At 43.1% G+C, this 23,196-nt stretch overlaps 1 protein-coding gene across 1 annotated transcript in view; it reads left to right on the top strand.

The window, feature by feature from the left end:
* The first annotated feature begins 3,614 nt into the window (after positions 1-3,614).
* The window catches only part of LOC115476212 (phospholipase A2 inhibitor and Ly6/PLAUR domain-containing protein-like), a 30,697-nt gene continuing 11,115 nt past the window's right edge, over positions 3,615-23,196 (top strand). Inside the window, exons 1-3 of the mRNA XM_030212458.1 lie at positions 3,615-3,742; positions 11,619-11,735; positions 11,946-12,098. Coding sequence (XP_030068318.1) covers positions 3,691-3,742; positions 11,619-11,735; positions 11,946-12,098 — 322 coding nt within the window. The 5' untranslated portion in view covers positions 3,615-3,690. The remainder of the gene's footprint in view (positions 3,743-11,618; positions 11,736-11,945; positions 12,099-23,196) is intronic.

Below are 23,196 nucleotides of genomic sequence, written 5' to 3'. Positions count from 1 at the left end.
GACATGACGGATTCGGATAGGCTGGAGTGGGCTTTGACAACAACTCCAATAGTTGGAAAATAAGGACAGAGCCAGGAGGACTTCTTCAGTCTATGTCCCAGAAACACCAAAGAAAGACCATGGTCAAGTATTTAATCTCATGTTTATTGTTGATTTAATCTTCACTTGATAATAAATGTGACTGCTGGGCAGACTGGATGGTACCGTTCACAGGGCCGTGCCAACACGGTAAGCGTGGTAAGCACCGCAGGGGGGCGCCTGCCTTCAAGGGCGCCGCTGCGGTGCTGCCCTGCCATACCACTCCCGCTGCTCCGCCTCTCACCACTGGTGCCGACTCCATGGATGCTGCGACTCTGTCTACCCCCTCTCTTCCTCCCTCCCTCCGGCGCAGCAGCCTTGTGCTCCTGGCAGCGGTAGCGATGTATGCATGCTGCCTTCGGCTCTGCCCTGGAAGCCTTCTCTTCAAGTTCCTGTTCCCGCATAGGTGGGAGGGGTCTGGGAGGGGTGGGGAGCAGAGGGAAGGAGCAGAAGATGGATGGGACTGCGAGGGGTGGGGAGCAGAGGGAAGGAGCAGGAGATGGATGGGACTGGGAGGGGTGGGGATCAGAGGGAAGGAGCAGGAGATGGATGGGACTGGGAGGGGTGGGGAGCAGAGGGAAGGAGCAGGAGATAGATGGGACTGGGAGGAATGGGGAGCAGAGGGAAGGAGCAGAAGATGGTCAAAGCCAGTAGGTAGATGGATACTAAGGACTAAAGAGTGAGAGAAAAGTGTGTGGGTGGGTGGGTGTGTGTGGAGGGGGGGGACGTAAAATGAAAGATCAGTGCCAGACAGATACAGAGAAGGACAGTAAGAAGACAAGAAAAGGGCGTGGAAAAGTCAACCTGGAAAAGAATTTAGGAGAATATTGATACATGGAAAGTGGAAAGGAGACTGGGACCAGACCAACTAAAAAAATAGAATGCTCAGATGGGAGAAGGGGGGGGGAGTTTCAGATGGGAGAGGGGTGTTGTGGGGTTCTCAGATGGGGAGGGGGTTTTCAGATGGGAGCAGGGGACGGGTGGGGAAGGGGTTCTCAGATGGGAGAAGGGGGGATTCTCAGATGGGAGAAGGGGTGGGGTAGAGGTTCTCAGATGGGAGAAGGGGGCTGGAACTGGGGTCTGAGAAGGGGTCATGAGGAAAAATGGAGCATGCCTGGTCAGGTGGGAGAATGGGTTGGGCTGAAAAGGGGGGCCCTAATGCAAGGAATGTGGATGAAGGGGGCTGGAACTAGGGGCTGAAAAGGAGGGTAGGTGGGATAAGGGGGCTAGTACTGGGACTGGGGGCTGAAAAGGGGCAGGGGCTGAAATTGTGGGGACTGGGGACTGAAAAGGGGACAGGGAGAAGTGGCTGGGGGCTGAAACTGGGGACTGGTGGGACAGTGGGGCTGGAACTGGGGGCTGAGAAAGGGAACAGATCCTGGATGGATGGGAGAGGGAGGGCAAATGGTGGATTGAAGGGGCAGAGAGAAAGGGCAGACAGTGGATGGAAGGGATAGAAAGGGCAGAGAGTGAATGGAAGGGGGAGAGAGAGAGGGCAGACGGGCAGATGGTGGATGGAAGGGGCAGGGAGAGAGGGCAGACATTGGATGGAGGAGGCAGCAGAGAGGACAGACACTGGATGGCACAGCGAGAACAAAGAGATGCTGGATGGAAGGAAGACAGTGAAAAGAAGATGAGGAAAGCAGAAACCAGAGACAACAAACTGTAAATAAAATATATATTTTTATTTTTTTTGCTTTAGGATAAAGTAGTATTGTAGCTGTGTTAATAAATGTTTATAATAGAACGTGTAAACAAGGTAATATTTTTATTGGACTAATTTTAATACATTTTGGTTAACTTTCGGAGAACAAAACCCCCTTCCTCAGGTCAGGATAGGATACTGTAACAGCACTATACTGTATTGACCTGAGGAAGGATGTTTTGGCCTCTGAAAGCTAAATGTATTAGTCTAATAAAATGGTATTATTTTATTTTCTATATTTGTTTTATTTCTACTTGTTAATTTGTAAAGTGGTGATTGGTACTTGTTAGTTTTTTTTCAAATTTACATCTGCTGTCTTTATATTTTGCACAGTATGGTATTTGGTATATATGGTATTTTATGCTAGACGGGGGGGGGGGGGGGGGGGGGGCAACTGATAGTCTGCAGGGGGGCACCAGAGACCCAAGGCACGGCCCTGACCTTTCAGGTCTTTATCTGCCATCACTTACTATATTACTGTTTTTACACTGCCTGCCAGCTCAAAGACACAATGGCATTTCAAAGCATGTACACTTCATCTTTGGGTGAGAATTTGGTAACAAGACAGATTTATACGGAAAGGAGTATGAGATAAGGCTGTGGGCCTCCTTGGTCAGCACCAGCATTTGCAAGTAGTGTGTCTGAATCAACTATGGATATCATTGTTCTCCAAACCTGAATTTCATTTGTTAGACAGGAGGAATGTGTGATCTCTTTGGGCTAAAACAATCACCTGAGAACAGTGGACAGAAGTGTAATACTGGACTTGGTGAAGAACAAGGAGAAGAGTTATGGCTTCTAATCTTGTGCTAAACTGGCCACTAGTGCTGGCTGAAGTGTGTAACTCATATCTCTACACTAACCAGATATTTATTGATAGGCTTGCTGTGTACACAGCAAGAGACGAAGGAAAGAATCCCGCCTTTCATCCAGAGATCCTGCTACAAAGTAATTGACTTATGATGGTGAGAAACTGGGGTTCACTCCTATAGTTTGGGGACAGTTAGTTACTATTTCTAGTCTGCCAAAGGCTGTGTTAGCTTTCATGGGCATGGTTTATTAGATGAATATCTTTGGCTTTTAGAATTCTCTTCTATGGAATAATTCTTAGTCCTGTAACTGAACCTATATGCAGATTTCTATTTTTCTGTACTTCTTACACATTTTTGTTGGAAACAAATCCTGTTTGGTGTTCAGTAGTACCAACCCTTAGACACATGAGTCCAGAGAATTGCTAGGCTGACTAGGTTCTGTGATTGTCTGTTCTTTCCTAAGTTATTTTTACTATAATTGTGCTATTCATTTGTTGTTACTATAATATACCAGGCTATGCCAAGTTATACCTGTTGTACACCATTTTGGATGGATCTCTCCATAAAGGCAGTATCCTTTAGAAAATCACAATCTGTCTATGTTCAAGCATTGGAAAGGGATACTGTGATCAGAAGGGTTGTAATACATGAATATCGAAAAGTGATTGTATGAGGACACATAACCTCATAATTAAATACAAGCATTTGTTTATTAGTCAGATTCTGGAGGGCTTGGAAATTTAAGTACTGAAATATGTGCTGTGTGAATATCCTTGCTTTTGAATAAATAAATAAACAAGTACTGAATAAATATGAGAGAGAATTTCTCATCTCATATGTGGGAACTTACTCTTCTTAATGTCTACAGGCACTTCACCGGGACCTGTTTATTTGGCTAAGAGCCACTGAAGTGACACACCGTCACTTAATATTTAAAAGTAGACATTTCTCATGAGAAAATATCTTGATCAAAACAGATCTTTTTACACACCAGGGTATAAATACTACACCCTGAACAGTAAGGGTTCTAGGAAACAGAGACTGAGTTCAGACCTTGTCATACACTGCACTCAGCTCCATCCTCTCTCCAGCATCATGAGGGCTTTTCTCAGCAGCATCTGCATCTTCTCTGCTCTGATAGTCACAGGTAAGACTCCTTCCCTGAAATGTCTGTTACCATTCACAGGTTGATCCCCATTAGCAATCCTGCTCCTTCCTCCCAGTTGCATACCTTACTGAATTCAATACCATTTGTCATATAAGTGTTTGAGGGGCAGGGAGATCTTTGGGAGTAGTTCTGGAGAGGTTTAAGGGCAGAGGCAATTGTGGGGGGCTAGTTTTTTTGCAGGGGTGGAGGCAGTGTGGCAGATTGGGAGTAGCTGCAGGTGGAGATTTGAGGAGCTTAGGGATGGTTGTGGAGAAGTAGTTTGGGGATGTCATTTGTGGAGCTTGGGGATAGTTTCAGGGTTATAGTTTTAAGAAGTAGGGCATTGGGGTTAATTTGGGAGAGTTGTAGCATTTATAGAGACATTTTTTCAAGTGTGGCTTGCTTGGGAGTGGTGGAGCAGTAATTTAGGGGTTGGAAACAGGGGAGTGGAAGTAAGGACACACAAATAAAGCTAAAGTAAATGGTACATAGGCATTGAAAAACGATATTAAAAAGCATATTTGAACCCATTTACCTCTTAGTTTTATAAAGTTGCACATCAACTAGCACACAAATTAGTGCACACAAATTATAGAATAACATGTAGATTAATGTAGTAATGAGCTGATAATTGGAGTTAATGAGCTGTAATATTTAGTAACTTATTAGGTTTATTTACTGCCTTTTTGAAGGAATTCCCTGAAGGCAATGTACAGTAAGAAAAAGTCAAACATAAGCAATAGAAAATTACAGCAGTTAAAATATTCAAATAATACAAAGTATGGCATAGTATGCAACATTACAGTGTCAACACAGTATGTAATAAACCATTTTATTAGAAAGTGTAAGGTATAAGCAAACATGGAATATATAGATAGTTAAGAGAAGTTAGAAAATGAGGGGACTATTTTAAAGAAAGTTGCACATGAGGTCAGAGAGGTGATTATATATTAGCTAGGGTAGAAGTGGATAAACATGTTCTGCTACAGTATATGTAGCCCGTGTCACCCCTTGTATATGTGGGTAAGACTTGCAAATTAGTTACTTCTTCCATTAAATGCCTGGTTAAAGAGCCAAGCTGTCACCTGCTTCCTGAAGTAGAGGTAGTCTTGCGTTAAGCACAGCCTTTCAGGGAGTGTATTCCAGAGTGTGGGGGCTGATCCAGAGAAGGGTTCCTAGCAGGTATCACATTGTGTAATGTCTTTCGGAGAGGCTGTGGTAAGGGATACTCCTTGGGTGGACTTTAATGTCCTTGGAGGTGTGTAGAGGGTGATCCTTTTCTTCAAGTACTTGGGACCATTTCTTTTAAGGGCCTTGAAGATCAGATTTTAAATTAAGCCCTGTATTGTACTGGTAGCCAGCGAAGGTTTTGCAATAATGATGTGATGTGGTCATGTCACTTGCAACCTTCTATTTGCCCTGCTACAGCATTCTGAATCAATTGGAGCTGGTACAGACCCTTTGTAGTTAGACCAGTATAGAGTGCATTACAGTAATCCAGTCTTGATGTTATCATGGCATGCACAACTGAGACAAAACTTACCTTCTCAATGTAAGGACAGAGGCAGTGAAGTTGTCACAAATAGTAGAAGCAGCTCTTGAAGGTTGCTTGGTTTTGGGGAATCAGCATAAATGTTGAATCTAACTGTATTCCAAGGTTTATGATTTGTGATTTGAAGGGGAGTATAATTTGTCAATTAGTGTCAGTTAAGGCTATAATTTGCCTTAACTGGCACTAATTGACACCAATTAGTGGTTACACTCTATCAGCCCTGCAAGCGGGCTTGAGCTGAGGTAAGTCTCAAGGTAAGGTTCAAGGTAGAAGAAAAGACCTTCCTTCACTTGTGACCTCCGACTCCCTAGGAGTGGGAGTATGGTGTGGCAGGCTGGGTTCACATCAGGCTCTGCAAAATAGATTAAATAATACATGTTTTGCTTATTTACAAACCAAACTTTTACAGACTTCTGCTCAGTCTTTGTTGAGGCACCAGTCCTCAATTTTACTTTGAACTTCTTTCATTTATTTTGGCTGGAGAAAAGAAACTTTTATTTTCCCTTCATATTACAAATAACTCTCCTAGTGCCCTGTGATTGGAGCTGGATCTATATTTACATATAACCCTCCTCCTGGACAACAAAGAAAAAGCCTACAACAATCTGCATCAGTTAGACCATCCAAGGTTATCAGAATCAGAAAGTATAAAGTTCATATCCGCAAGCCGTGAGTTAAAGTTTTATTTTAGCTACTAAACTATTTCTAAAATTCTGAATCTGTTAGATTCCTTAAAATTAATGTCAACCAGCAACCCTCTCTGCATCAAGTCTCCAAAGAAATTCACATAGAAGAGCTAAGTACAGCCATTTGATTCTCTATTGCTGGAAGCCTTTGATCTTACAGGCCTGGTCTGAATTTACAACTTTAAAAACATCTGTTCTTTTAGATTGTTTAAAGCCTTAACCCTGCATTGCCAACTAATAAAACTGCTTATCCACAGGGTGAGCTCCACAGGATGGACTGCAGTACCATCCAGTGAAAGTTTGCTTAACTAGCTTCTAACACAAAAAATGCCCCTTAGTCTGGCAGATCATGAGACCTTGGGGGGGTGTGGGAGAGGAAAATATAATCCCCACCAACCAAAGAGAAGGCAAAAGCGCAAGAGGTCAAACAGTACTTAAAAGATCACCTTATTGCTACACCAAAGCTACCCCCAGACCACCATTGGGAACTATAGGACTGGTGAATTCCAGATCAACTGCAAAGAAATCCTTGGTGATCCATGATGTCATACATGAACAGCATCTTGACATCCTAGGAATACATGAAACTTGGATAGATGAAAGTGGGGGTTTACCACTGGCTGAACTATGCCCAACAGGTTTCCACATCCAACATCAACCAAGACCAGGAAGACAGGGTGGAAGGGTAGCAGTCTTGATTCGGGATACAATCAAACTGTGCAGAATCTCCATCCCCAGCTACATGCATCAGAGTTTCTTTTAATTGAATTTGAAGAGGAGAAACCAATCAGGCTGCTCATGGCTTTTAACAACACATTATCTGTACAAGAACTCCTAGACCTGATTACTCAAGTGACCCTGAATTACCCTAGGCTGGTGATCATGGGAGGTTTCAATCTACAATCAAAATCCCAAATACCACCACAGCTGCTTTCTTGGACACAATGACAGCACTAGGATTTACACAGGTTATCAATTCTCCAACCCACCAAAAGGATCACATACTAGACCTGGTATTCTACAAAGGGGTTGACATTTCAGAATTATGGGATAACAATATTGAAATAACACCCCTATCATGGTCAGACCATTTTCTAATTAAATTTTCCCTAAGTGACCACTAAGTGGCACTTCCCAAAGTTTGGAAGAAGATCAGAGCCAAAAAAAAAAAAGCTGACCATTAAGAATTTCCTAGAGGCCTTGGACTATCCACATGTGGCTGAAAAAGACAACTACATTGTCAGAACAGGTTGACTTTTGGAATACACACTTAGCCAAGACCTAAGAGAAAATGGCACCAATACAAAAGGACTTATGCCCCACTCACATGCTCACCTTGGTTTTCTCTAGAACTTTGGATCCATACATGCGAAGGATGGAAACTGGAAAGGAGATGGTGTAAATCTTGCCTGGATGAAGACAGGCTAAACTGTAGGAAGCACATGACAAATTTTCAATCGCTGCTTCTTCTATGGTTCTGGGGGAGGCTTTATCCTTGAAAATAAGCAAGTAAGCAAACTCCTCCCTATCTTCTGAACATTTGTTCCTCAAAAACCATATTTATATAACTGATGATGCAGTTCTTAGAATTCATGAAAGCCCCTGAACCCAGGCAACAGAGTGGTGGGGGTCAATCTGGTATCTGTACAAAAAGCACAAGGCACAGTTTATGCAAATGACATCAGCTAGGTAGACCAGTTCCAGCTAATGAGTGAATTCAGGCTAAAGTTCACCCTGCTCTGGGTTCTGTTCTTGTAGGAGGTTGTCAAGTCAAGCTCTGCATTACAACTGTATAAACAAAGGGCCTGTACCCCTTATAGATTCCCTCTTTTATCTGAAGATGGCTAGCAAACAAGTGCCTGGCAGCTTGAAATACTAGCTAAAATAATGGTCTGTTTTTCCTCATAGAATGAAGATACAACATAGTAATACTATTATAGTCACATATAATTTCGTTGGAAACATTGTGACAAGGCTACATCCCCGATGTATAGAGTGAAGCAGCAGAACCATGAACTACATATCCCAGAATGCATTTCCAGTCCTAGCAGGGAGATCCCAGGGGATAGGCAAGCTGGCCATATACCGTCTCTGACCACAAGAGGGAGGGTGAATGAAGGAGCCAGTTCCCGGGATCAGCAATCTGTATATCATGCTGCCCACCTGTAATAGGGAGGGGTGGGCTGAGAAGCAGGAGGAGGATTGGATGGAAGAGGGAATTAATCAGCCTGAGCAGGGGAAGAAAGCAGAACGGAATGGGAGCTTGAGAGCTGAGGAAGGCAGCCCCTGAAGGTTTGGAACCTACATGGTTTTGGGAATTTATTTTGGTTTAAACCCTGCTTAAGTAGAGAAGCCTGGTTTTCTTTTGGGGAAACCCTGAGTGGTGGGGGAATTACTAACCTGTTTTGAAACCTGATTATTGTGAGAACCTCTGAAGTTGGAAGGCTTGTTTATGAAGGAGGGCTGCCTGGTGGGAAGAGGGGTTCAGTTCAGGAGGCGAGGAGCAGTGCAGGCTGAAAATCCTTGGGCAAGACAGGTCCCTAAAGAACTGAAGCAGGCTGAAATACCTTGGGTGGAAGGAAGTCCCAAAAGTATTGAACCTCCTGAAAGTAAAGGCTGCTTGGTGATTTACACTGTCTTGAGGGGAAATCCTGCTTGTGGGACAAATACTATTTGTTTGCTACTGACTGAGACCACAAAAGCAGGGATTTCCAAAGGACTAATGCATTCCCCTCCGGGAAGGGGGCAAAGTCTTTGTGTAATTGGTTGATGTACTGAGCAAGACAGAACAGCCCTGCCTGAGAAGCAAGTCTCTACTCTGGAGTGAAGTTTTGTTTATGAATCTGGAAAATAAAGGAATGTTTTGAAGTATTTCCTGGTGGCAGTTTTGTGAAGTTCTGGCTATTCAGGGGAGGCAGCTTCCTCCCCCATATTGGAGCAGCGGGCCCGTTTACAACATACTTATTATCCAATATTAGTGGAAATAATAACAATACAAACACTTGAATCTCTAAACCAATTCCCAATGATTAAGGTAATCCCAGTTTCACAGGCTTCACTCATTTTGAATTAATATACTAGAGGAATCATTTCAGAGGAAAAAAACTTTAGGAGTCATACCTGGAACTCTGGGAAAACAACAATCTCGATATTAATCATCTGTAATAATATTCATTTTGTTCAAATTTTTCTGGTCTATTATCATCTTCAAAATCTTAACCATTTCCTATTCCTGTAGAACTTCATTTGCTGTATCAATTTTTCATTCTCAAAGGATTCAATTAGAATATCCATGTGGCTCACTAATAAGATTATATCTGAAGCAAAATTATTTACTACCACCATTAAGTCCTGGCGCGCCTTCCAGATGATATTCAATGTAACCTCCACGGGAGCCAAAAACTCCAAGCTGATAGCTCTTACGGGTTTAGGAGTAGCACCGCCAACACGGGTTCAGCTGTATACAACTTCCGTTTCAGCATACCTGCTAACTCACTCCTCCACTCTTTTGGGCATGGTGGTTAAATGATTTGAGAGCGATGAAGTTGTTTCCAGGTACAAGAGCATTGACGCTCCTTCACCAGTGCTAATCAAAGGACTCATCAACCCAGTCATCTGTGGGCAGCTCGTCGCGCAGCAGTCCCACACTTGCTGCACAGGGGACAAAACGCTGGTCATCAGCGGCTGACCCCCCATTGTCCCCTTCCTCTCAGTTAAGGCAACTGCAAATGCAATGAGGAAACTTCAAGTAAACAAAGACAAAACATCAGAGGACAGCTGGGCCGTTGAGCATACGAGCCTCAGGTCACCATCTTTCCACTCTCCATAGTTTGGGACACTCTGTCTGGTTTCTCCTCAGAGGCCTGTATGATATGGGTAACCCTTCAGCATAGCCCCCTCCCTGAGTCATTGAAACACGGAAGCCCTTCCACCACTACAAGGTGGTGTCCCTTCGGAGGGGATGGGTAATCAATACTTTCAACTTCTCATCATCCCAGCAGTCAGCCTGGGTTATAGGGAGTCCTGACTCCATCCACGTTCCACTCAAGCACTATCAAGATAGAGAGGTTAGATGATCTGTAAGGATATTTTCTGGATAGCAAATATGTGATGCTGCCGGTGATTGCTTCTGAATATTTACTAGTGTAGATTTAAATGTTTACTTTTCAGCTAATTAGGAGCTCGGTGAAAAACAGTTGGTGTTTATTTGAGATTTCATGTCACAGTATCTTTTCCAGTGGTATCACATACATATACATTTGTGTCACTTAGAAATCATCATAAAAAAGGCACAAAACTGAGTGGAGGATACAAGGGAGACAGTGAAGGAAGGAGTGAGTGAGTATAAGGGAAAATGTGTTTTTTCAGGTTTTAATTCGATAAAAACCTGGTTTTAGCTTTTTTTGTCTAAGAAATGTTTTATCCGTGTTTATTGGTAAAAACTTAAAATCAGAAGCCCTCTGTAGAAAATATATGCGTACACACATAGAGAACGCACACATATTTGCACCTGATTTGGAGAAGGTGCAAGTGTGTGTGAAAACATTTGTGCATTACTGGGGATAATTCTGGGATCATGTTTCATAAACAGAAATAGGCACGTTTTGGAGAATTTTTGTAGGTACTCCGTTATAAAATTAACTCCCTTGAAACAACGCTGAATACATGTGCCTTGTCCCTAATCTGACACTCCATTAAATCAACTTCAAATATATTTTCTTCAGGAAGACCAATAAAGTGGATGTTCCCATCTGTTCCTATTTTTAGATACAACCTTTCACTTCTTTTTAAGGCAATGGAAAGGAGAGATAGGGGAAGAAGGAGAGAAGAAATGAGGAGCAATGAGGAGAGGGATGAAAGCAAGACAACAGAGGAGGAGGAAAGGAGAGATGGATGAAGAAGAGAGAATGTACAGCTATAGAAGGGATAGTGGAGAAAGAGAGAGAGCAGGGGCGTATCTGCGTGGGGCCACAGGGGCCTGGGCCCCCGCAGATTTCACCCTGGATCCTCCTACCGCCGTTAACCATCCCCTGCCTACCGCCGTCAACCCTTTCCCTGCCTACCACCGTCACCTACCCCCGAGGTCCGCTTCCTCCTGACGGTTTTTTAAAAATATTACTTCAGCTGGCGGGGGACCCCTATCCCCACCAGCCCAGCCGAGGTCTTGTATAAGTTCTTCATCCTCGTGCTGTGAAAGCTCAATCCTTCCAGTTGGACGGAGTCTGACGTCGCAGCACATTGACGTCCTGCACGTACTACGTGCTGCGACGTCAGACTCCGTCCAACTGGAAGGATGCAGCTTTCACAGCACGAGGATGAAGAACTTAAACAAGACCTCAACTGGGCTGGCGGGGGTTGGGGTCCCCCGCCAGCTGAAGCAATATTTTTAAAAACCGGCAGGAGGAAGCGGACCTCGGGGGTAGGTGATGGTGGTATGTGGGGAAAGGGTTGACGGCAGTAGGCGGGGGTGGGTTAACGGCGGTAGGGGGGGCGGCGGCCAGGAGGGGCTATAATGTGCCCCCTCACTCTAGCCCCTGCCCCCCTACCGCCGAACCTCAGATACGCCCCTGAAAGAGAGTACAGGATGTTTGAAAAAATTTGACACTGTTTGTCTAATATGGTTTATCTTTTTCCTCAGGACTCTGCCTGATTTGTGATCATTGTGTGAACCTTCATGGTCATTCGTGTGAAACTGTGTCTTCTCCCTGTAAAGATGAAGAAGTGTGTGTTACAACGCTAGAAAATTCCACAGTGGGTAAGTTCCAGCCTTCCAAGGAGAGGCTGGTTGTGTCAGAGGCTGTTTCATTCTTGGCTGGGCTTCAGATCCTTGCGTTGGGCAAAGACCTTCCAAAATGTAACTTGTATACACTGAGCTAAAGATGCCCAAAAGTGAAACACTGACCAATTTATTATCAGTCTTCTAAATTTCTGCAAGTATAACTCTTACAAATATTTTCTTCTCTAGGAAATGACATGCGATTGTCAGTTTTCAAGGGATGTCAAAAGTATGACCCCAGGATTCCTGAAGGTATTATATTGTACAGTGGTGGTCCAGTATTCTTTACTGGCTACATTGAGTATTGCAAAGAAGACAACTGTAACAACGGAACAGTCACAGGTAGGAGCTCTATCTCTGTTTATTACTATGCAGGATACTGCAGATCAGAGGGATATCATGACTCTTAGTAGTGGGGGTTTTATTTTTACAGCTGTTTACAGAAGGATAATCAGTGCTGCAAAGATAGAATTAGTGCCGTATGCAGACTGTATTCCACAATTTATATTTGGGTTTCACTTTTTAGATTTTAACTGATAGATAAAAGTAAAACATACCAGTGCAAACAAGAATTAGATTCTCATTGGATAAACACTGTCAACCATTCTGTCTTTGCATATATCTGAACTGTCCTTTCCTCAGCTGCACAGGCTGCCTCTGCCTTTGCTTTCTTCCTCCTACCAGCTCCACTGCATAACTACTCAGGCTCTCAGGACTTTGCTGACTGCTGTGATCTAGTTTATCTTTCAGCAGGTGGATATGTTTAAGGACAGGAAAGGTATGGGTCCCCAGAACCTTGAAGGCTTGCTTGCTTGTGACTTTTGTGCCTTGCTGTGATCTTCGTTCTACTAAGGCCAATCCTTTTAACAATGATGAGAAAAATTTGTTTGCAATTTCTGAGATCTAGAGGACTTTGGTAGTGGCACCACATTTGGGGAACAAACTTCCCACAGCTTGTGACTTGGCAGTCATTATGATTCAAGAGGTTGTATAACTCTTGAATGGAGTTCAAGGAGTGACTGCAAGGTACATCCCACATTTCCACCTCAATGTGGACCAGAACAGGGTCCAAGTGAGGCAGTAGGGCTGTCTCTATATTGATAACAGAATGTTTTATCTCAGAGACATAATCAGATACTATTGCCAAGTAATCGGTGTTATCAGTGTCATACATTCACATGGTGCCTGTGAGCTTTGTTCCAGTAACCTTACATTTCTCATTGGCCTAAACAGAGGATATACCACAAAAAGCTTCAGTGACAGGTACCAGATATGGCTGTGGGATATCCTGATGGTACGCCACATGCTCAGGTGTTTTATCCTTGGTATGAACCTGATCCCAAATTAAGCATCTGCTTCAGCTGGTTAACCTTATCAGGTAGAATAAAAGGCAAGCTTAACACAAAGGCAAGTTCAATTCATTCTAGATTATTTACTTATTTATTTTCTGCATTTATTTCCCACATTTTCCCACCTCTTTGCAGGGTCAGTGTGGCTTACAAATACCGTAGTGGTGATCGCAATTTCCGGAATAAGAAATACAGAAAAATGTTCCAATCAGAGTATATAGAGTACACAGTAAATTAGAATAAAATCGGTAATCAATACATTTCAGGTGCTGAAATCATGGGTAGTGAAAAGCATTCAATAATAACAATGTGATAAAGTAACCAAAATAAGAATAATTCAATGTTAACTAATTCTGGTACAGTTCTTATGTCCTGTTTTTTAAGAAGGGCCCTTTTGATAAGTCTCTCTGAACAGGTTAGTCTTTAATAGTTTCCAGAAGGCTGCTAAATCTTGTGTTGTTTTTATGGCATTCAGCAGTGCATTCCAACGTTGTGTACAAATGTACGCAACGTTGACATACTAGTAAAATGAAACGGGCGCTAGCAAGGTTTTCCTCGGAGTGTGTGTGAGAGTGACTGTGTGAGAGAGTGAATGTGTGTGTGTGACAGAGAGAGTGAGTGTGTGTGTGTGAGAATGAGAATGTGTGCGAGTGCGTATGTGAGCCACAGTGAGTGTGAGAGAGTGTGTTTCACACAGTTACAGTGTGTGTGTGTGAGAGAGAGAGTGTTTGTGTGAGACAGATATAGTGTGGGAGAGTATCCAGCTTATTTTCGAAAGTGATCGCCAGCCATTTTCCGACACAAATCGGGAGATGGCCGGCGATCTGGGAAAAGCGGCGAAATCAGTATAATCGAAAGCTGCTTTTTTTGACAGCATCACCGCTTTCCTGTTGCCTCACCGGCGAAAGTTCAAAGGGGCATGTCGGCGGCGAAGCGAAGGCGGGACATGGGCGGGTATGGGCTTGGCTACCAGATAGCCGGCTTTCGCTGATAATGGAAAACAAATGCGGTGTTAAGCAGTATTTCGCCGGGTTTACTTGGTCCTTTTATTTTCACGACCAAGCCTCAAAAAGGTGCCCAAACTGACCACATGACCACCGGAAGGAAGCGGAGATGACCTCCCCGTACTCCCCCAGTGGTCACTAACCCCCTCCCACCAAAAAAACCCCACTTTAAACACTTTATTTCCAACCTGTATGCCAGCCTCAAATGCCGTACTCACCTCCATGACAGCAGAATGTGTTCTGTCCTCCGACAGCCTTTTCCTGCTTGTGATGTGGCTCTGGGGTGAGTGTGGCACCTTTTCTGTTATTTGCACTGCAGAGTCACATCAGCAATTCATTGTGGTGGGTGTAGGTATTGGTAGTTGGTAAGCTATACTCCCCTGGTGCTTTCCCCCTGCTTACTGGGTCAGAGTGTGCCCTGTTTTGTTTCCTGTTGTTTTCCATGCGGTAGTGGCCATTTTTGTAAGCCAGTTTTAGTTCCCTTTCCTCTGTTACCCACGTTAGAGAACGTAGTTCTTACCTTGAATGGTGCAGAAAGAGGGCATTGTACACCATTGTGCCAGCTCTGACCTACTGCTAATCTTAGTACCAGGGGACTCTTTGCCAGTGGGGCACAACCTCTGATCTGCAGTTAACTGTGAGTAAACGTGTTTATTCAAATAAAGGACTTTTTCAAAGAGATTAGTCTTCAGGTGTGAACTGGTGTGCCAAAGTTATACAGCAGCAATAAGTCCTAGAGGCTGTATGCAGGTCCCTGGAGCAGTTTTAGTGGGTGCAGTACATTTATAGGTAGTGGGTTTGGGGGGGGGGGGGGCTCAGCTCCCAAAGTAAGGGAGCTATGCACGTGGGAGCTTTTCTGAAGTTCACCACAGTGACCCCTAGGGAGCCTGGTTGGTGTCTTGGCATGTCAGGGGGGGCCAGTGCACTAAAAATGTTGGCTCTTCCCACGGCCAAATGCCTTGGATTTGGCCGGGGTTTGAGATGGCCGACATAACTTTCCATTATCGCTAAAAAACTAAGCCGCCCATCCAAGGGCGTAGACAGACTTCCATGGGAGGGGGGTCCAAAGCCTGAGGGGAGGGGTCACATTTTAGCCCTCCCCCGGAGCCACCCCCCCCCCCCCCCCGCCGCCATTGCCACCCCCCACGTCTTTTCCGACCCCCTCCCGCCGCGAACCCTCCCCCGCCGCCGCCTACCTTCACTTTTGCTGGCAGGGGACCCCACTCCCCGCCAGCCGACATCCTCTCCATCCTGCTCCTGCTCTTGTTGCATGCATTGCTGACGTCCTGCACGTTGTACGTGCAGGACGTCAGACTCAGAGAACAGAGTTCTGTTCTCTGAGTCTGACGTCGCACGTAGAACGTGCAGGACGTCAGCAATGCATGCAACAGCAGGAGCAGGATGGGGAGGACGTCGGCTGGTGGGGAGTGGTGTCCCCTGCCAGCAAAAGTGAAGGTAGGTGGCGGCGGGTTCGCCGGGAAGGGGTCCAGGCTGGAATCTACGGGGGCCCAGGCCCCCTCAGGTCCCACGTAGCTACGCCACTGTGCCCATCTTAAACCCCGGCCAAATCCAAGGCATTTGGCTGGCCGGAACCATATTATCAAAACAAAAGATGGCCGGCCATCTTTTTCGAAAATACGGGTCTGGCCAGCTGTTTGCGGCACCGCCAAAATACATCGCCGGCCATGTATTTCGCCAGCGCCGTTCGATTATTCTCCTCCACATGTGCAATACACAGACTCTCTGTGACAGCGTGAGTGTATGAGATCAAGAGAGTGTTTGAGAGTGACTGTGTGACACATAGTGAATGTGATAGAGTGTGTGGTAGACAGTGTATGAGAGAGAGAGTGTGTGTGAGAGAGTGTGTGTGTGCCAGAGATGTCTCCCTCCCCCTCCTCTCAGGTCTCAGGACCCCCCATCCCCTTTCCGTGTTTGATCTCAGGAACCCCTCCCAAAACTCACCATAAATCATTACGCATGGACCTAAAGCAGCCCTATCATTATCTGAGGTCTGTAGTGTGACCCCAGGGAATCCTGCCATCCTAAAACATTCATCAGTAGTATACACCACTTTCCTGGCCAACAATGCTTTTACATCTCCCATGGCTAAATTTTGCTATAAAAGCTTATGCTCCCTTCTCTATAGAGGGTAGTGATTTACAAACATTTTCAAGGTCTATAAAAGACCAGGGGACATATCTCATAACAGGATTACCTAACCTGTCCAGGTGAGTTGTGCTTCATACTGGGTTCATTTTTGCAGCCGAATTTACAGCTGGAATTTCATATCATTCCCATATTTGACAGCATTAGTCCGTATATAGATAAGGGCACTTAGGATTCCCAAAGTCTCCCCGGATACCTCTTCTTGCTAAATTCATGGGTCCAGATTGAAAAGAACCCAGGGCCAGGGAGCGCACTGAGTCTTATGTAAAGACTCAATCCATCCTGCCAGCATATCTCAGAAGGTTTGGGTCTTGTCTCCTTCGGGGTAATTTGTCTTTATTCACACTCCAGGTATGGATTTTCCCTGCCTCATCTACCTGTCAGCTTTGGTTATTTTTCAGTTCATTTTCCTCCTCATGGTATTCTGATTTGATTTTCCTAACATCCTCCTTAAACCGATCCATCTTTCATCCACTGTTCTACCCATTCATCTACAGCCAAGGCATGATTCAAACCTTTAAGATGTAGAAAACCACAAGTCCTTGTCCACATGCTATTGTCTTCATTTGTGTCTGGATGCTGAATGGGTCCTCCCCCCTCGGGCAGGTTCAGGTTAACCCTAGGTTTGGGTTGAGAAGCGGGTTAAGGTGCTGGCGCAGATGGACCCAGAGATTCCAGGACCGTATATCCTGCTATCACTAGCCATACAGTTGCCTTCTCCACTGGCTTATATACTTTCTCCTCCTCCAGATTTCCTTAGGACAAACTGGAGAGGATGAAGTCTCCTCCTTAAACATACATTGCTTGGAGGGTGCCACGTAAGGCAGAGGGGGCTGGACAACCTGGTCATAAATGGGCTTCGCTACTGTGTCCCACAATTTCCACATATTTAAATATTTCTCTCTACGTTTCTTTGTTTTACTTCTTTCTATCCACAACTTCAAAGCTGTCAGAGCCTACTTCTCTGCTCTGACCACTTAACACTTAAGTCCCTAGCACCTTTAACTCATTTTTTGTGAGAAGTCAAAACTTCCTTTTTGCAAGAAGGGACTGCCTCAGATACCTGACCTAGAGGGGTTTGCATTCTGATAGATATTATTCTACTACAAAAATTCTATAACAACAGAAAAGAGAATACAAGTAAATAAATTCAATTCACTTACCAATGCCATTTTCTCACCATGTCCCAAGACCATTGTCCATGTTCAGTCACAAAGATAAGTCAGGAAATGTAGGATTCGCCACTCCGGACATGTGCACGTGATTGGGAACTGCCCGACACTTTTTCTCGGGTTTCAGCACAAAGTTGTGTGGGTCAGAACTGGACCAGGAACATTTGGTCTGCAACCCACACACCCTATCCCAATTGTACCTCTTGGGGCGTTACCATAAGTGGGTCAGAAAAAAAAACCAACACCAAAACTCCTAGCCAGCAATCAAGTAATCTTTAACGTAAGCAAAAGATAATTGGGATACAAAAATAGGATAGGCTACATGGTGAAGAGAAGACTAGACGAATTTCATATTTAATATAACAGTTTATTTACAATTCTACTGATTACCCTTAATTGGGGTAGTCAGGAAGCATTTCTGTACTCCAATCATATCTACACAAGCAATATACAGCAAAGATATTAGCATGCTTAAAGCTAAGGAGTCAGAATGAATGCTTAAAAACAAAGCAATGTACAGCAGAGAGAGAAATCAGAGTGCTTAAAGCAATGCTATAGACAGACAAAGAGAAATTCAAAATGCTTACTTATTTCTTTGTTCCCTCTAGTTTTATACCGGGCCTCTGACTAATTCTCTCATACAACATTCCTGTGCAAGTCTCTGAATACCACAAACTGTTAATCATGTGCAGAACATCTGCTTTCTATTACCCCCCTATTTAGCCCACAGACTTTCTGGAGCCTGCCTTTGGCTAATGTTTAATGTCCGTCAAATTTCTCATGCCTCAGGAGGGTTAGTGTTAAACCAGCTTGTTGTAATCATGGAGCCTTCCACTCCGCATTTTTCATACTTTTATTCAACAAATCTTTCATACTTTTGTTCAACAAATCCTCCCTTTTGAGGCCGGGTATTCCAGGACTCAAACATCTGTTTTAGCTCCAGTCTGTATCCTTACCTCCCTTCTAAATTTCCTCCCCCCTTTGTTTGTGGCATTCAGTTTCTGCACGCTTTTTCAATATTTTTGGCTGACATATTAAAGTTCTATTTATTCTGAATTTCAGTTATCATTGTTATTTTAAAAACATCCTGGCACATCTTTGCAAACATGCTAATACATGTTGCATTAAACAGATTCAATTGTACTAGGGTACAAAATTTATATCTCTTGAGGTATATAATTTATAGGACAGTGAGCTTCATCACAGGGGAATACACTGTCATTCATTCTTACTTTTCATTAGCTGATGTGGCATTAAAAATTACACAAATTAAAAGCATAACATTCATTAACAGTTGTTACAACATTCTGCGTGTAAGTGCACTTTATCGGGGGAATGTGTTCAGTTGTCATACTATTAATCAGACACCAACATGATGTCTGTGGGTACTTGTCCATAAGCAAGGCTTGCTTATAAATAGTCTCATTTGTCCAATGAAGGTTTTCATCCTCTCTTACACAGGTATTATTGGGATAACAGACATGATTTTATCATTGTAGTCCCATATATCATAGTTGGCAAGGACAAGGATGATGTCAGTCAGTGGGCACATATGATACAATCAGTCAAATTCAACATCTTGGCCACTGTAACAAGTCTATTATCATATGTGTTCATTGTCCATTAACAAACAACAACATCCCAATACCATCATGTTTCGGGACATGTTTGTTTATTCTTTGTCCATTTCAATATTATTAGTTCGTCGAATATCTGATAAGTGTATCCAAGAAGTATGACCTTCCAGACGGGCAGAGGTCTGAGTAAGGGCCGTGATAGCAAAAGGCCCTACATACACAGGATCCTTCCATGTTTTATGTGTAAAGTTCTTTCATAGCACTAGGTCACCTACTTTAAAAGCACAAACATCATTAGTAGTTCCTGCCTGTGATACTACATTTGTTCGGATCATATCACTTGTCAGGTTCAACATGTGATATTTTAGGACCTCGCTTAGGTATGTTAATATTGCATACCATGCAGTTCTGCACAACCTGTTGAACCAAGTTATCAATTTTTAAAGTCCAAAATCTTTGCTCAAACTGTTGCCTCATTGTTTCCTTATTCCAATGCATGGTTGCATGCCACTCAGCCAATACCTTAATCGCCTGGCTCATTGGCATGCAAGGTAATCCTTCTTCCTCATTAAACCATTCACTTCCCAACTTCATACATCCTCTCTTCAACCATTTTTCACTTTCCTGTCCCTCTGGCTGCCACATTTCAATCTTATCTACATTCGTAAGTGGCCCTTCCTGTGTCTGTCTAGTATCATACAAAATCTTTTCACTTTGCTTAACAACCTCCGTTGCTGCTGCATCAGCCATTGCATTACCTAGTGCTTCAAAGGTTGGCCTTTCAGTGTGGGCCGGGGTCCACACAACTGCAGTTTTTCTACCTTCACGTTCCCTTCTTGCCAAAATTTCAAACAGCAATTTCCAGTATGTGTAATGTTGTAAATTTTTACCTGCACTGGTTATCATCCCCCTACGCTGCCATTTTAATATATGATACTGTAGTGAACTTGCAACGTAACCACTATCAGTATATATAGTAACATTTTGAGTCATATCAGTGTGTTGTAAGGCCGTAATAACGGCTAAAAGTTCAGCATGCTGTGCAGTATGGTCAGGAGGGGTTTTATATTGTACTTGCATTATCTTTCTTAGATTCTCATCTACCTGCACGCAGGCAAAGCCTGCAACAGTCCTTTCACAAGCTCCATCTGTAAACCATATTAATCCATCAGATAAGGGTTCAAAAGTAAGACAGTGAAATGTAGGGATTTCTATAGTATCGATCTCACCCTCTAGATTGACAGGAAAAAGCAGATCTATCTTATTTCTCTGTTCTTTAGTTAATGGTATTATTCTTATATCTTGTCCTAAAAGTACTGCTTGATATTTTCCAAATCTTTTACCCACAGATGCACAATGACACCGTATCAGGCAATTGACTCCTGAAATCCTTTAAATCCATCATTAGTTGTTTTGAGAATACCGATGGACTATCAGTAAAGCCTTGCGGCATCCTAGTCCATCTGTATGCCTCATTCTGTACTATAAATGACGTCAAATCCCTAGACTCTGGATGAAGAGGTATTGAAAAGAATGCATTAGACAAGTCAATAACAGTGTTATATGCATATATATTCTGGGTGTGCAAAAGTGTAGCAGGATTTGCACAAATCGGAAATTGATTTTTTGTAACCTCATTTAGCTCTCTTAAATCATGTACTATCCTTACATTGTTTTCCCCTTTTGGGACTGGAAACAATGGGGTATTATACGGGGATACTGAAGGTTCAATAATACCACATTTCAATAATTTATCAATGTGCTCCAGGGTTTTGGATACTAATTTAGGTCGTATGGGGTAAGGGTCTTGCTTCGGCCCCTTTGCCCCTTCTATTAATTCTATCTTATGGGGTTTTGCATTTACAGCTAGTCCATATGGTGAATCACTTGTACTCCAAATATGTTGTGGTAATTCTTCCATAACCCTTACTTTATTTTCATTATTCAACTGTTGGACCATGGTGAGCAAACTTGGTATTTCTTTATTTCCAAAATCTAAACACAGTCCTAATTGAGACAATAAGTCTCTACCACACAAATTTACTGGGCAATCAGGTGCCACTAAGAAGGGTACCACAGCCTCCCTTGAACCGTGCGGTTGGCATTCCAATCGCACCAGAGTCGGTTCTGTTAACCTTTTTCTTTGTTCTATCCCCGTAAATCCCACTGTTGTTCTATACTGATTTGAAAGCTTAACTCCCAGTGGTTTTGCACACAACACAGAGGTACTCGCCCCTGTATCTATCAAAAATCTCACAGGAGTTCCATATTTGCCAATTGCCAATGTAATAAAGGGTTCCCTTGTGTCTAATCTGAAAATCATTCCCTCCTCCTGACACGGGTCTGCTTCCAGTCAATAGCATTGGTCTGGAATATTCTGCCAAGTTGGAAAAGCATTTACAGTACCCTGTCTCTGTACTGCAGCTCCTGGTCCCTGTGATTGCGTCGCTGGCTGCTGTATTGCAGTCTGCGGGGCACTCACAGGCATCCCTATTACTTGTGGCATCAATCCTTGCTGTGTCTGCATTTGTACTTGGGGCATTCCTGCATTCTGATAACATTCTGAGGCATAGTGACCATATTGCTAAATCACCTCTTTCACCTAGCCCTACACACAGAACTAGCTAGGACTGTGACTAATTCAAGCCAGATGATCTCTTAACACTGCAGGAATCTCACGTAAAAAAAGAGTCAAACAAAGTTAAATTGCAAAGACATTCCACATAGAGAACTAGAACTTATTAATTAACACATATTTTAAAATAAACAGAGATCAGAATTCCCTATAAGACAAAGAACTTATTTAAATCTAATCTAAAACATTTAAAAGGAACAAAGAAAATTTCAGTTCTTAGCAACAGCCAGACACCGAGAAATCAAAAACAGATGACATTCCTCAACCTTCAGGCTGAACAAAAGGTTGCTTTTCCCGCTCTTGCTGTATTTTTTCAAACGATCCATACTGAGACCAGCTCAAAAAAGAATCTTTTGCATCATACCATTTCTCATGTATTTTTTCAATCTGTTTTTTTTCTAATGGGAATAATTCTATGACATGCTGCAAAGGGGTGCATTTTTTTGAACTATCTAAATCTAAATACATAGCATATACAGGAGGCTTTTCTTTCTTATCTGCCCCTTTCCCTTCCATTTTATTCTGACTATTACAATTTCTCCTATAAAGCCACAACCTACAAAAATATACTAATGCACCTAAACCAAGAAAATATACAAAACAGAAAACTACAAAGCTAAACAAATATACCTAAGTCCACAATGTAAGCTTACTCACGCGTCTTCTTATTTCTCTTTTTAGCAAGCCCAGGAGTCCGTCACCTGTATGTCCACTTCAATAGTTTGATCACTCCCAAATCCGTGGTACATAGTAATCAGGCGCAAACAACGCTTGCTCTCTCAAAATCCTGTAAAAAACTTCGTTAACAACAAACACTTAATTTGTTATTCGTCTCGCCTTCTCTTTTCCGTGTGCGGCCTAATTCTACTCCTGGCTGGCTCGCCACTTTGAAGAGAAGACTAGACGAATTTCATATTTAATATAACAGTTTATTTACAATTCTACTGATTACCCTTAATTGGGGTAGTCAGGAAGCATTTCTGTACTCCAATCATATCTACACAAGCAATATACAGCAAAGATATTAGCATGCTTAAAGCTAAGGAGTCAGAATGAATGCTTAAAAACAAAGCAATGTACAGCAGAGAGAGAAATCAGAGTGCTTAAAGCAATGCTATAGACAGACAAAGAGAAATTCAAAATGCTTACTTATTTCTTTGTTCCCTCTAGTTTTATACCGGGCCTCTGACTAATTCTCTCATACAACATTCCTGTGCAAGTCTCTGAATACCACAAACTGTTAATCATGTGCAGAACATCTGCTTTCTATTACCCCCCTATTTAGCCCACAGACTTTCTGGAGCCTGCCTTTGGCTAATGTTTAATGTCCGTCAAATTTCTCATGCCTCAGGAGGGTTAGTGTTAAACCAGCTTGTTGTAATCATGGAGCCTTCCACTCCGCATTTTTCATACTTTTATTCAACAAATCTTTCATACTTTTGTTCAACAAATCCTCCCTTTTGAGGCCGGGTATTCCAGGACTCAAACATCTGTTTTAGCTCCAGTCTGTATCCTTACCTCCCTTCTAAATTTCCTC

Source organism: Microcaecilia unicolor, chromosome 8 (genome assembly GCF_901765095.1).
Source record: "Microcaecilia unicolor chromosome 8, aMicUni1.1, whole genome shotgun sequence".
Classification (NCBI taxonomy): domain Eukaryota; kingdom Metazoa; phylum Chordata; class Amphibia; order Gymnophiona; family Siphonopidae; genus Microcaecilia; species Microcaecilia unicolor.
Note: the sequence above shows the minus strand (reverse complement) of the source record. Positions and strands in the feature narration are given on the sequence as shown.